Source organism: Balaenoptera musculus, chromosome 13 (genome assembly GCF_009873245.2).
Source record: "Balaenoptera musculus isolate JJ_BM4_2016_0621 chromosome 13, mBalMus1.pri.v3, whole genome shotgun sequence".
Taxonomy (NCBI): Eukaryota; Metazoa; Chordata; class Mammalia; order Artiodactyla; family Balaenopteridae; genus Balaenoptera; species Balaenoptera musculus.
Window position 1 is genome coordinate 2694896 of NC_045797.1, and position 14510 is coordinate 2709405.

Below are 14510 nucleotides of genomic sequence, written 5' to 3' on the forward strand. Positions count from 1 at the left end.
AATCAAATTACCACATATACATTCCCCCAAAGAAAAAAATTTGTAACTGCTAAACTAGTTATTAACAATTTTCAAGTGTCCGCTTCAAACACGAGTGTGCTAGCACAAATAACCCTTCTCTCTCCTTCTTAAAGGAAACTGGAGGAGCCCCTGTGCGAGTGCTGGGCGGGGGCCCAGGAGCAGCCTCCCAGCCCCAGGTGGTAGGCGGATGTCCTCATACAGAAGACTGGAAAGGGCAGGCCCTACATCCCACCCACCGTGATACCGGGATGTTTTCAGAAGCTCTTTGAACGTTTCCTAGAACGTGGGAGAGGGTTTTATAGGAGATTTTTTTTTTAAATTTTATTTATTTATTTATTTATTTTTATTTTTTTGGCTGTGCTGGGTCTTCGTTTCTGTGCGAGGGCTTTCTCTAGTTGTGGCAAGTGGGGGCCACTCTTCATCGCGGTGCGCGGGCCTCTCACTGTCGCGGCCTCTCTTGTTGTGGAGCACAGGCTCCAGACGCGCAGGCTCAGTAGTTGTGGCTCACGGGCCCAGTTGCTCCGCGGCATGTGGGATCTTCCCAGACCAGGGCTCGAACCCGTGTCCCCTGCACTGGCAGGCAGATTCTCAACCACTGCGCCGCCAGGGAAGCCCTGGGAGAGGGTTTTAAAATACATGTTTCCAAACATGTTCTCTTCAGTGTCTGTTTTGCAAGGGGGACGCTCTTGACATTCTGAATGTGATGCTCCCCTGTAGGCAACTTCCCCTATACGGTGGGTCATTTACCATCCCTGGCCCTTTCCCCAAAGTCCGTGCCAGGAACAACCCCAGTGCTTGTGACAAATCTCACCCCCACACGTGTCCAAAGGCCCTTCACCTCCTGGGAGCAGGACTGCCCCCTACTTGCGTAAGCCCCTACAGCCCCTCCTACACCCACCCATCCACCATCCCACCCACAATTAAAAGGAAGAACAAACACAGAGGCCATGCGTTTTCATCTCTGTGGGACGCTGGCAGGTGCAAAGTCAGTGGCCTTGGACCCCAGCCCCTCTCTGAACTCTAAATGACCCAGCAGCTCCTGCAGACCCATTGCTGCTCTTTTAGGGCCTGTTCTCTCCACGCAGCCAATGTGCTGAACCAGGTTCTGCTCCTGGAAGTAAGGGCCTATAATTTGGGGGTATATTCAATTATATTAGGGAGCCCAGCAGTGTCTCTGGGTCAAGCATCATTCCTTCAGCCTTTTGGCAATAAAATTGACACTAAAAAACAAAAACAACAACAACAACAAACTTGGCTCACACATCAGAATGCTAACTTTGTGAACTTTTTTTTCTCTTTGAAAAACCAGGGACTCCTCTCCCTTCCTTCTCTGAAGAAGAAAAGGTGGACTTTTTATTTAATAAGTGATGTTGAGACAACGGATTGCCATTTGAAAAAAGATAAAACTTGATCCAAACCTCACACCATACACCAGAGTAACTCCAAATGAGTCAGAGAGCCAAACTTGGAAAATGAAACCAAACAAGTACCAGAAGACAACATGTATGAATTCCTTTACAACCTAGACATGGGAAAGTCCTTCTTAACTACCACCCAAAATTCAGAAGGAAAGAAAAAAAAAAATTGACCAATTAAACTACAGAAAAAAAAAAAGAAAAATATGGCTCAAATATATTCAGAATAAAAAAGGAGCAATTAAAACTACTGAGATAACACTTTTCATCTACCAGGACTAACAAAAATTCGAAAGCTTCACAGCATACTGCTGGCGAGGTTACAGAAACACCCTGATGCCTTGCTGGTGGGAGTGTCCAACCTCCAGGGTTGGCAGTTTGCTAACGTCTAACAAGACTACATATACATTTCCCGCAGCAATTCCACTTCTACAAATTTACCCTGAAGATACACCCCCACGAATATAAAACAACACAGCATAGGCTGTTAACTGATTTATAAGAACACAATACTAGAAACAACCAAATTATCATACGCAAGAGGTTAGTTGAATAAATGACGGTACATCTATGCCATCAAGTACGCTATAGCCGTAACAGAAGACTGAGAAAAGCAAGATGCAAAAGAAATATACTTAGAATGTGGCCACTGGTGTAAGAAAGAGAAACAGAAGTAAGAAAATACATACTGGAGTAGGAAAAAAACATACATAGGTTTCTTTTTGCAAACATAAACACAGTCTTTTTTAAGGCAGTTTTCCGATATGTTATTCAGAAATATCTATATTAGAATGATAAAAAAATGCAGAATTTAAATATTTCGCTAAGTGAAGTTAAGTCAACCAGAAAACCACTGGAGGAAGGTGGTGAAGGAAATACCTGACTCTGCTAGCGTTAACCTCCCTGTCAACTGTTAGGTTCTAGGATTCCTGGTGTGTGTGTGGCACTTACCAGGCACCAGAGAACATGTACCAGCAGGAAATGGCCTATACCCTCTCAAGCATCTTAAAATTGGAGGAAAATTGGCATTCACATCTGAATTGTGGTTTGGCCCACTTGGACCAAGTTTATCAACCATGATGGATTAACTGAAATGTCACAATTATCTGAAATAAGTACTTTTTCACTTCTGAACAATCTACATGAAAAACTATTATTTACACTAAGAAACACCCAGGCGCAGTGGTTAAGAATCCGCCTGCCAGTGCAGGGGACACGGGTTCGACCCCTGGTCCAGGAAGATCCCACATGCCGTGGAGCAACTAAGCCCGAGAGCCACAACTACTGAGCCCTGTGCCACAACTACTGAAGCCTTCATGCCTAGAGCCCGTGCTCCACAACAAGAGAAGCCACCGCAATGAGAAGCCCGCGCACCACAACGAAGAGTAGCCCCCGCTCACCGCAACTAGAGAAAGCCCGCGCACAGCAATGAAGACCCAATGCAGCCAAAAATAAATAATTAATTAGGGCTTCCCTGGTAGCGCAGTGGTTGAGAATCTGCCTGCCAATGCAGGGGACACGGGTTCGAGCCCTGGTGTGGGAAGATCCCACATGCCGTGGAGCAACTGGGCCCGTGAGCCACAACCACTGAGCCTGCGCGTCTGGAGCCTGTGCTCCGCAACAAGAGAGGCCGCGACAGTGAGAGGCCCGCGCACCGCGATGAAGAGTGGCCCCCACTCGCCGCAACTAGAGAAAGCCCTCGCACAGAAACGAAGACCCAACACAGCCAAGAATAAATAAATAAATAAATAAAATTAAAAAAAAAATTAATTTTAAAAAATAATAAACTAAGAAACACCCAACCTTTCACAAAAACAAAAACCAAAAATACATGTATCAGTTGGGACTCAATTAATGATTCTTCAAGAAGCTTTAAAACAGTATTACTAGCCTAACATTTTTATTTGTTTCAGGCTTAGCATTTGTTTCAAGAGACCTATTCTCAGTTGAGGAACCAGACTTTAGATGTGGCCTGTAGGTAAACACACTGGTATTCAAACATCATCAATATCCATGAACATATACCTGAAATAGACACTAAACCTTGCCTTACTCTGATTTAAGGTTGTTGCTGCCTTAATCTTTCAGTTTTACATTCACTCAGAAGAAAATCTGAGCCACAGGAATAGAAAACAAAGGGCATTTTCCTACAGTAAGCTCTAGCTTAATATTTCCTATATTAAGTTCTGGAATTTGTATGGAATTCAACTTGGCGAAGTTCTCAGGTGTTTTAAAGTAATGTCACATTTGAAAACATTGTTAGACATATGTATGGCTTAGGTTCAATGGTTGGTTGTCACAAAAACAAAAAAACATAACACAAAAAACCTTGCTTCTCCCAGGGAGGAAAAAAAAAGTGGAGTACACATTTAGTGACAAGTATAGAACCCTTTAGAAATTTATTAGACTACGGCATGGTTTACCTGAATCCAAAACAAAAAAAGTACTGATTAAAATAAAAGAATGTAAACTAAAGAAAAAAATTAATCCAAGTAAGTCACAGAATAAACTAATTCTCATTTGTAAACATGTTGTTTACATCTTTGGATTTTCACTAGAATACTGGTAATTCAAGTGTTCCCTAAAATGAAGGCAAAGTATTTAACTATATTCTTAGGCTTATGTCAAAGTATAAAAGGACTGCAAACTCAATCCAGGAGAAGGAAGGACTGGGTCAGGAATGCAATCTCTATTAATTAGGTATCCCAGCTGGGCAGTGGGTTTGCAGCTGTTAACTTGATCAATGACTTACCTAAATGTCATCTCTACTGATTCGCTTATAAATTACCAGCAAGTGAGACTAATGTACAGGTGCTAATTTATTTAAACTGTTCTCTACAGTTCTACACAGCTTTATAAACTGCATCTGGCACCTAATGTTAGCTGTCAGTTGTGCTTAGACATGCCTGTCCTAACGACTCTGTTCATTAGAAGTGAGCACAAATTATGAAATATTGTGAAAAATGATACATCAAATGGAATGGGCACAGCAAATCAATTAGTGAAACTTCACACGGCATATTCACACTTTGGAGAACAAAACATTCAGGTTTCGGAAGGAGGTCTATAATACCAATTAAAAAGTAATTGGTAGACGTCAGCAGTATTATATATCAATTTGCTGGCTTTTTTCCTGAAATTCTAGAGTAACGCAGAACTTAACTTTTAATTCCCAAATAAAGACATTAGTAAATGCAAGTGCAATTCTGTATCCATAATATTTAATATAACCGAAATGTCTCCAACTTAAAATTTATAAGCTTAATTCAAAAAGGAAAATGCAAATATCAGCGGTCCTCAACCTTTCTGTGTTTACAGCACGATTCTGAGAAAAAGAGTTTTGATGGTACACGTGAAAGGACGCAAAGGGCGAACAACACTACACAGATGTGTCTACTCCGGCACGGCGGGTGTGTGACAACGTCTATGGAATTCCAGGGCCCTGACCACTGGCCAGCCCTGAGCCTTGGGTCAAGAGCTGAGGAAAACATCTGTGCCCACCTCTGTCACATACTATGGGGCTACTTCTTACAGTTCCCACACACACAGACTCTTCTTTTGACCAAACTGTAACCGCTTTACACTGAATTACAAGCCCCATCCAGCTCGATGCTCACTGGACAGACTTCGCGCAGTAACACACACTGTCTCAGACAAGAATACTTTTCACACACTGATCAACATCTGGCCATCACCTGGGGAAGATTTATGGCACAGGAGTTGAGAAACACGGCATTAAGATCTATTTTCAAAATATTCAGCATGCATCTGAGTACTTTCAGCAAGACACCAAACACACATACACTACACGGCTTGCCAGAGGGACCTGTCTGTCCTCCCATCAGATCTTCTGGGGGTTACCACAGCACCAGTGATTCACAGGGAAAGCGCAGCAGGTGGTTCCTTTCTTTTCAATGTAACTTAAGAAATTAGGCAAAAATTAAACTATTTTGAAATGGAGAATATCTATACCTAATTTCTTTTTAGTTAATTTGCTATTTCACCAACTAAAAAGGATATTTTTCATATAAACTTAATGCCATGATTAAGCATTAAACATTTTGCAAAAAAAAATTTCTAGCAGATACACAACGCTGTAGCTTTAATAATAAAAAATACTTCTAAATAATGTACCTTTAAATATCAGCAGTGACAAGCAGAATTATTTTTATTCATAAACTTTACCTGTCATATTTCTTTTTCTTTCACTAATCCACATCAGTACTCTTTTTTAAAGGCTTATTAAATTAAGGGAGCACCAGCATAAAAGATTACCTAGGTGTAATTTTCACACATAAGTTGTATACACTTCACTCAGTGAGGCCAGAGGCCAGATTTCTATTCAAGCTCAACCTTCTGGAATAAAGTTGTAAACCTAGAAATCAATGCAAAAGGCCTATGAAGAGCGGAAGTGGCTACTATAAACTCATGATTTCCTCATGCTGAGTCCAGTGGCTCCTAGTTTTCACCCACACGCCTAACAACCTTAGCTACGCCAGAAGGCCAGCAGGCAAGGGGGGCGGCAAGAGGCCAAGACAGACACCTTGACAGGAAAGGGGCCAGGGCAGAGCCAGGCCACTCAGTACAGGGACAAACACACACTACGGGGCACCGCCGTTTAACAACCACTCTAAACAGGAACATCCTGAGGCTCTCAAAGGTTAAATTATACTCTCTAAATTCTACTAAGTAAGGCTGGGGAGACCGCAATTTATTTTAGAAAATGTTACCAAAAAATTTAATCTTTGAAAGTGTGGAAAAAACAGACTTGGATACAGAAACACCGTGTACAGCTTTGATTTCCTCAACAATAAATACCTACTCTGTAGGCTTTTATGAAGATTAAACGTGCGAATGTATATCAGGCTCCCAGACAGCATCTTGCACGTACATACGAGGCTTTCAGTAAGTGGTGGTATTTTTCTTTTCAAATAACAATTAAAAATAAGTTTCTCTCATCTAGGAAATTCCCTTTTGTAGAATATCTAATTTCCTGATCATATTATTAAGAGACAAATTACAATACCTAGTTTTAATTTATATATTAAAAGTCAATATATTATAAAAAGCATTCACGATATCTAAATACATAACAGCAACCATAATGTTCTTCTGAAGATTATCTGGAAGCTTAAAATATTTTCCTGATTTTAGATATCAATTATTTATTTTTGTCTTTAGAAATAACCAAGCATTTTGTCAGTATGGAAATGTTAAATAGGACTTAGCTATACTGTCTCTCTTTCAGGTTATATACACAGCCAAAACTGTTACAAAAATAATAGTTTCAAATACGTAAATGAAAACAGGAACTATAAAATGATAAATTCCCATATATTTTCAGTGCTTTGGTAACAGTTGGCTGTCATTGCCCCCTTTTGCTTTTACATCTACTCAGAAGTCAAAGAAGGTCCCCTTAATTTAATAAAATGCCAGAAGAGTTAATTGACATAAAATGTGAGACTGAGTGAAGCACATCAATCATTTGTAGGAAAGTCGAGCACAGCAGAACCAAGTCTCCCACGTCAAGGAAAAGGGATCACACTTCCACACGGGCTTTCAGACATGAGCGAGGTGAGACAACACACCACCCTACAGTACAATGCAAACTCTGGCTGAAGTGGCTCCTGATAAATCAATGTTCCCAAGAGGACTGCAGATTCTCCTCCCCAACATTCTGTCTCATGGAAGACTTGTATGACCAAGGCAATTAGAAAACTAGTGACTGATTCAAGTCATGGTAGATTTTATTTATTACAATAAAATCTGCCATAAGAACAATAACGTAACGCATTAATCTCACGCTCCTTAGTTATATTCTGAGGTAGGCGAGCAGCTATTATTATTTTAGAGATGAGGAAACCTAGTGACTGTGCTGTGACTTGTCAGACATCACGACGCGAGTTAGTGACACTGCAAGGACTCTCCTAATGCCAGGTTCTGCATCTTTCTAGGATGTCTCTTCAACTACAACAAATTTATCTTTTAAAAGAAGATTAATTTAACCACAAAGTTCTACGTGTTCTGCATCTATATTCCTCACAAGAAATGCAGCTTCATTTTAAAACATTTTACATATTTTAAAGAAGTGATTGGATTTTTTTCATAACAATTCATGATTTCATTACTTTACTGGCTAAATCCAAGGAAGATTTTTATTATGTTCTATTAGCACAATGACACAAAATAACATCAACTTACTTTCACTACACACACACACACACACACACACAGAGTTTTACAGAAAAGCTGTCACCTCTCACATTTACTGTGTGATGTTAAATACATCTTCTCTGGAAAACAACTCAATATTTTACGAAGCAGAACTAAAAATACTGTTTCTAACTGACTGAATGACAGAATCTTTTAGATTTCTCTAAATAATACAAATAGGATCCTTTAGATGTCTGTCTGTTTTAAACCCCTTAACGAAAAAAATTTTTAAGTATTTTAATATACGAAAAAAACTGTTTTAGATCTTCAATATTTTTGCCTAAATGCATTTCACAGATGACTGCAGCAATCATTATTTTAGCAATTGGTTAGTAGCAAGGAAAAACCAGGTTCTAAAATTCATAAAATAACAAATGGTTTAATCTGAATACAATGGCACTTAATTTACCTACGTGAAAATTACACAGCAAACCTAGACTTTTAACTAGGTAACTGAATTAAATTATAGGTCATGTCTACTCTGTAAAAATTAAATCCTCATGAAAATAGTTTTAACATCTCAAACTAGCCTTCTGATTAAACAGCCAAACAATGAACTCACACCATTCTAAACAACATAATTCATATGTAATACTTACGTTGTGAAAATGTTCATCCCTTCAGATAGATTTACAAAACTACTGAATGATTCTGTTTCTCTCAGTGAGCTAAATATATTCCATGTACACCTAAAAAGGTAGTAAAGAGATGCTCAAAAATGCCTTAGTGGTAAAGTCAGTTAGGCAGTGGGATCCTCTTGCTGAGAACAGTTACTCAGGAACACACAGGTCACAAGGAGAGAGGGGAGGACCATTTTTAAAAGCAGACAGTAATTATCAAAAATCAAAAGCAGAAATACACACACAAATCCCAGGCCCAGAGGCCTTCACTGATGAATTCAACCAAACATTTAAAGAAGAATTAATACCAGTTCTTCACGAACAATTCCAAAAATAAAAGAGAACTTCCCAACTCATTCTGTGAGACCAGTATTACCCTGATATCAAAATCACAGATATTACAAGAAAAGAAAAATACAGTAAGTATCAATTAGATGCAAAAATCCTCAGCAAAACACTAGCAAACCAATTCCAGAAACACATAAAAAAGATGACCCACCCAGACAAAGTGGGATTTATTCCAGGAACACAAGGTTGGTTTAACATCTAAGTCAATTACTGCAAAAAATAATAAATAAATAACCCACATCCTTTAAAATATAGTTAAAATCTCTGATTCTTGTGAGTCTTAACTGACATCTAACACTTTGTTTAAAAGGGTTGGCTGTTAAGAAGTAATGTTTCATTGAATAATGTTAAAAAAACAAACAAAAATCTTCATTTGCTTCCATGATTCCCAGGGCAAATTACAGGTAAAACAAGTTTGTCCTTCATGATTGACTTTGTGATCTGCTATGTCATAAACTTTTTTTGGGTTTGTATTTGTCTCTTTAGTCCTAAGAACAACATGGAGATAGTCATCCCTATTTTAATTTAGTAAATAAAGACACAAAAAAAAGATAAAGAAGATAGATAAAGAAAATGAAAAATCAAGTAATGTGATATACCACACCAATAAAAGATACCATCTCAGTAAAAGCAAAAAAAAAAAAAAAAAAAGTTGACAAAATCCAAAACCCCTTTATGATAATAATGCTCAGCAAACTAGGTATGGAAAGGAATCTCCAGTACCTGATAAAGAGCATCTATAAAAACCCATAGCTAACATCATTCCCGATGGTGAAAGACTGAACGCTTTTCCCTAAGATCAGGAACAAGGTGAGAATGTCCACTCACTATTTCTATTCAGCTGTGCTGGAGGTCCTAGCCAGGGCAATTAGGCAAGAAAAAGAAATAAGAGGCATTCAGATTGGAAAGAAAGAACTAAAACTATTTCTATTTGTCAGTGGCAACATTTTATATGTAGAAAATCCTAAGAAATCCACCAAAAAACTACAAAACAATTCTATTTACAATAGAATAACTTTAAAAAGCAATTAATGCTCAGAAGTAAACTTAAAAGAAATGCCAAACAAACTCTGAAAACTGGAAAACATCACAATAAGAAATTAAAGGAGATCTAAATAAACAGAAAGACATCCCATGATCACAGATCAGAAGACTTAAGATGGCAATACTCCCAAAATTGATCTAGAGATTCAACATAATCCCTACCAAAATCCTAGCTGGCTCGCTGAAGAAACTGACAAGCTCATTCTAAAATTCATATGGAAATTCAAAGGGCAGAGAATAGACAAAATGACCTTGAAAAAGAAGAACAAAGTGAGAGTCCTAGCACTAGGTGGAACAGGAACAGAATTTTAACCCTACTCTCAAATCACTTAGAACATGCCTTCACTTTGCAAATTCAAATATATAGTTAGGCTGATAAAAACTCTGGACTTGGGTTTACTTATGGGATTTTTCCTATAAACTTACCATTTGTTTTATCATTTTGTAAGAAAGCTGAGTTTAAAACTACACAACAGGATAAATGTTTCTAAATCGTGTATAAACATTCATAGTGGCTCCTGTGACCTGGAATCAAGGAAAAGTATCCATTTCTGGTTAAAATCTAAACCTCACTATACTTTATAATGCTTCAAATACAGAGTTGCATCTCTCTGAAACCACAGTTCCAACTTGCAAAATAGCAGAGTGGCATTTTTCCTTATTCTGACAGTCTGACAGCTTTCGGTATTTAAAACTCTACAACAATTACTTTTCCAACAGAGTAACTGTACTTACATCAATATCCTCTTGGGTAAAAGTTTCTGGATCTTCTCCCATCATGTTGGCTAAGTGTCTCTTTCCTATGTTGAATTCTTCAATCTGCTTTTTAATAAAATCCACTGTGTAAGTTTCACGTCTTAAGGCTGTAACATTTTTCCTTGTCGTTACAACTGTGGTGTGTCTTAACCTTAATATCTAGCAGAAAATACAAACGTAAAGAAAAGATTTTAAATTAAACAATGATCTTACAGGCCACTGTCTCTAAATAAAACGAGACATTCAAACAACTCTCTTTTTATTACGGTACTCAATTGGCAGGAGTCTGGAGACAAGGTAAAGGCTCGTTAAGACAACTGTTCCCTGCTAGAAAGCTTGCTTTTAAAAGCTTCTGTTTACAAAGTAGTTGAAACTACTGGCATTTCAACACATTAAAAATAATAATAATAAAAATAACTGTGAGTGATATGCTACCTCCGTGTCTGCTACAAACATCCACATTTGATACCGACTGGTCAAGGTCGGCTGCTGTGATATTTGACGCACAACGAATGAAGAGTAAAACGCCACTCCCTTAAAAAGAGGCAAGTGTACATGCAGACAGAAACTAGCAAACAGGAGACACGGACCTAGTGACTTGCTTCTAAAGAACAGAATACCACTAACATGGTAGAACGTCACTTCTTAGATTAGGTTACAAAAAGACTGTCTTCCCCCTCTTTCATCCTCTCTTGACCAACCTGAGGGAAGCAAGATGTGGTGAGCTGCCCTCCAGAGCTCCACAGGGCAAGAACTGAGGGGGGCCCCAGCCAAGAGCCAGCCCAATAGCCGTCAAGGATGTGAATCCTGCTGACACCCACACTGAGTGTGCAGGCAGCGGACTTCCACCCCCGGCCCCCGAGATGACCGTAGCCACCGCCAACACCTGGGCCGCTGCCTTATGGGAGACCCTGAGCAAAAGGCCCAGTGTAACCGTGCCTGGAATCCTGACCCACAGAAACCGTGAGATAAATATCTGTTGTTGTAAGCTGCTGAATTTGAGGGTAATTTGTTATTCAGCACGAAATAACTCATCATTCAGCACCCCAATTACATCAAGAAAGCATGGTACAAGAGAGTTCGCTTACCCAGTTTCATAAGCAAGGAGAGGTGGGAACCATGGGCGTAGCTATTATCAAGCTTTTTTTAAGTAAGAACTTTTTAAACTACATAAGGAAAATGCAAATTTTAATATCCCAGTATTTTCCATAATTAAAGCAACGAGGGACACACTAAATCTACCCTTAAAAGGACAGGATGAGATCTCAAAGGGTGTTATGCTACCAAAGGGGTTTTCTTTTCCACTGCTAATAAACTGCGATTTCTAAAAGTCAAAAATTATCTGGGGGAAAACACAACTAATTTATAGAGCTGTATAGTATCTGATACAAACCCCAGTCAATTTTTAAATTTGCTTTTCAAAGAGTTTTTAGCAATTGCCAGTAGTTTATTAAGACCCTACTGTAAAACCAATTGGATGCTGTGATAAATATAGAACATTATAATCTCCAGGAGCCCACAAGATGAGAGATGAAAAGAACAGATCCTTAAGACAGACAGCGATGTTTTTACAATAAAAGCAAAATATACAAGGGCTAAGGCATCAAATGTTATCCATCATCCTTCTCTGGCAGACAGTGCAATTCGACAAAGGCATATTGGCTCAGTAAAAACTGAACGTTTAAGCACTAAGAAAGTGCTTAGTAGAAAATAAAGAGGACATATTGATGTTTGTAGTAATAGTTTTCAAAACAGAAATTGGTCTACTGCTTTTTCTTACTATGAAAGTCATAAATATTACAGAAAGTAAATTGGTATCCTACATAAAATTATATTGACAGGCGTTAAGAATTCATGGGTAACCTTTGTATCACACCATGACTGTCAAACTGTTTATAATAAAGCCAAAACTACTTTCATTTGCGACAGTTAAAAAAAAAAAAATTCAAGTATCTTCACATGGCCAAACACTTTCTAATCCTGTCCCACCGCTCTCTCACCAATTATTAAACCAATTATAATTGCTATAACCAATTATTTGTTGTTGCCAGAATCCACTGACTCTGTACACCTCTGTCCCTAGTGGACCTATTACATCTTCCTAGAACAGAATACCTCTCTTTTCTCACGTAACTCCTGACTCTCCCATCACCTCCTCTGAGAAGTTGCCCACCACCCTACCCATCACAACTCATTTGTATTAGGCACTGCGCTTCTGTGCTTTTCTGTATTTACCTTTGCAAATCTCACAGTACACTGTGTGTAGATTCTTGATATTCACGGGTTTAAAACCAGAAAAATTTGGCCATTCCCAAGTAATATTCCCTCCTCCACCCCAAATTTGGGACACTCAGATATCTGCACTTGTACTGAGGCATTAACATGAAACGTGTATGCCACAATTCTGGTATGCAGGAGAAAACCTGCTGGAGAGCTTCCCAACTGAGTAGCCAGGAGCCACAGCTTAACAGAACTTGTTTCTTTTTCCTTTTGCATCAGTGTCTCTCAAACATTTTTGACTGTGACCCACAGTAATAGCTACTGCTTATATCACTCCCTAGGACACACACACACACATATACATAAACAAAAGGCAAAATACCCTGTGTAAGATGCACTTTGATTATTATAATTATTCTATTCTCTCCACTCCCTTAACCTCTTATGAGATTTCATAACTAATGGGTTATGACCCAAACTAAACAAAAAACAGGTGTACTGTTTCAGCAACTCATAAAGTGATTAAAAACTTTGTTGTTTTACGAAATATGGCCCCTAAAAGAAATATAATGATTAATATTGGAGACGAAAGTGAAGAAATGCTAATATTTAAGACAGATAAGCTCTGTGCCAGGAAAAATGCTTTATAAATGTCTTTAGCCATATAGAAGGAACCATTAAGGGTCTGATGGGGTCAGTTAAGTCTTTCAGTTGTATCTGAGCTGTACTGCATGTGCTAACACATGTGCTGTGGAGGTATTCAGGAATTTGGGGATTCAGCACCTCAGGACCATCCCCTGAGAGTGCTAAGGGTGGATACCGTCTAGTAATTGCTTGACTTCAATGATTTGTTTACTTCGCAGTGTCTGGCTCAAGTGAAGTGCTCAGTAAACATCTGCCATAACGGTGAAAAAAAAGAAAAGCTTTATTTATTTCAGGTGTGGTCAGGGAGGTGAAACTAAAGTAACAAAGAGAAATCATTTTTCACCCACCTTACTGAAAAAAATAATAATACCTAATGCAGGTGGAAAGAAGGGCACGCTTTTACATCAACGATGGACTCTGAATTGCTACCACCTTTCTGGAGAACTATGTGGAAACATCTATTACATGTCTACTGAGAAGTACACATCCTTTGCAGCAATCACCTCACAACTGGAACTCTCTCCTACAGAAATAAAAGCATCAGATGGAAGATATTTGATGCAGTAAGAATTACACCAGGATGTTTACTGAACACTTTATTAGTGGGAAGAAAAAGGAAACAAAGCAAATGCCCATCAACTGTTAAATTAACTTTGATACATTCATACCACAGAATATTATGCAGCAGTTACACACGTAATAGGTGACTTGCAGAGATTTCTGCTATACATGTAAGTTAAAGAAGCAAAGAATAGAACAGGATCCATTTTCTGAAAGTATGCATACGCATGCACGTCTATGCTCAAAAGAACATCGAGAAAGACACAGAAGGACACACACGTTCAAAGGTTTGGGAGTTCCAGGGATGCAGCGGAAGTTAACAACTCTCTGTCACCTCCCCCACTTTGTGTCAACAATAAGAACACTCTGTATGCCACAGTCCCTTTTATAGGAAATTATGGGTATACAAAAAGGATACACTCAAAAGAGGTGCATGAAAAAAAAAAAACTTCCAACCTCTTTTCCAGCTAAACAACAATAAAAACAAATGTTTGATGGATAAATGGATGGATGGATTCGTTGATCTGAGTTAAAACATAAAAGAAAAAAGATTTTTTAAAAAGATGGCACTCCTTTTTCAACAGTTTTTGATCACAGTACTTGACTTCTTTACAGTATTTGGTACTGTCAATCACTCTCCCTCCTTGGAACATTCTCCTGTTTTCTA

The 14510-nt window shown here is 38.6% G+C and overlaps 1 protein-coding gene across 6 annotated transcripts in view; it reads right to left on the bottom strand.

Moving 5' to 3' along the window:
* Positions 1-14510, bottom strand: part of MRPS9 (mitochondrial ribosomal protein S9) — a 92066-nt gene that overhangs the window by 76456 nt on the left and 1100 nt on the right. For all 6 annotated transcript variants that reach the window (XM_036873465.1, XM_036873462.1, XM_036873460.1 and 3 more), the window contains exon 2: positions 10397-10576. In XM_036873465.1, coding sequence (XP_036729360.1) covers positions 10397-10576 — 180 coding nt within the window. The remainder of the gene's footprint in view (positions 1-10396; positions 10577-14510) is intronic.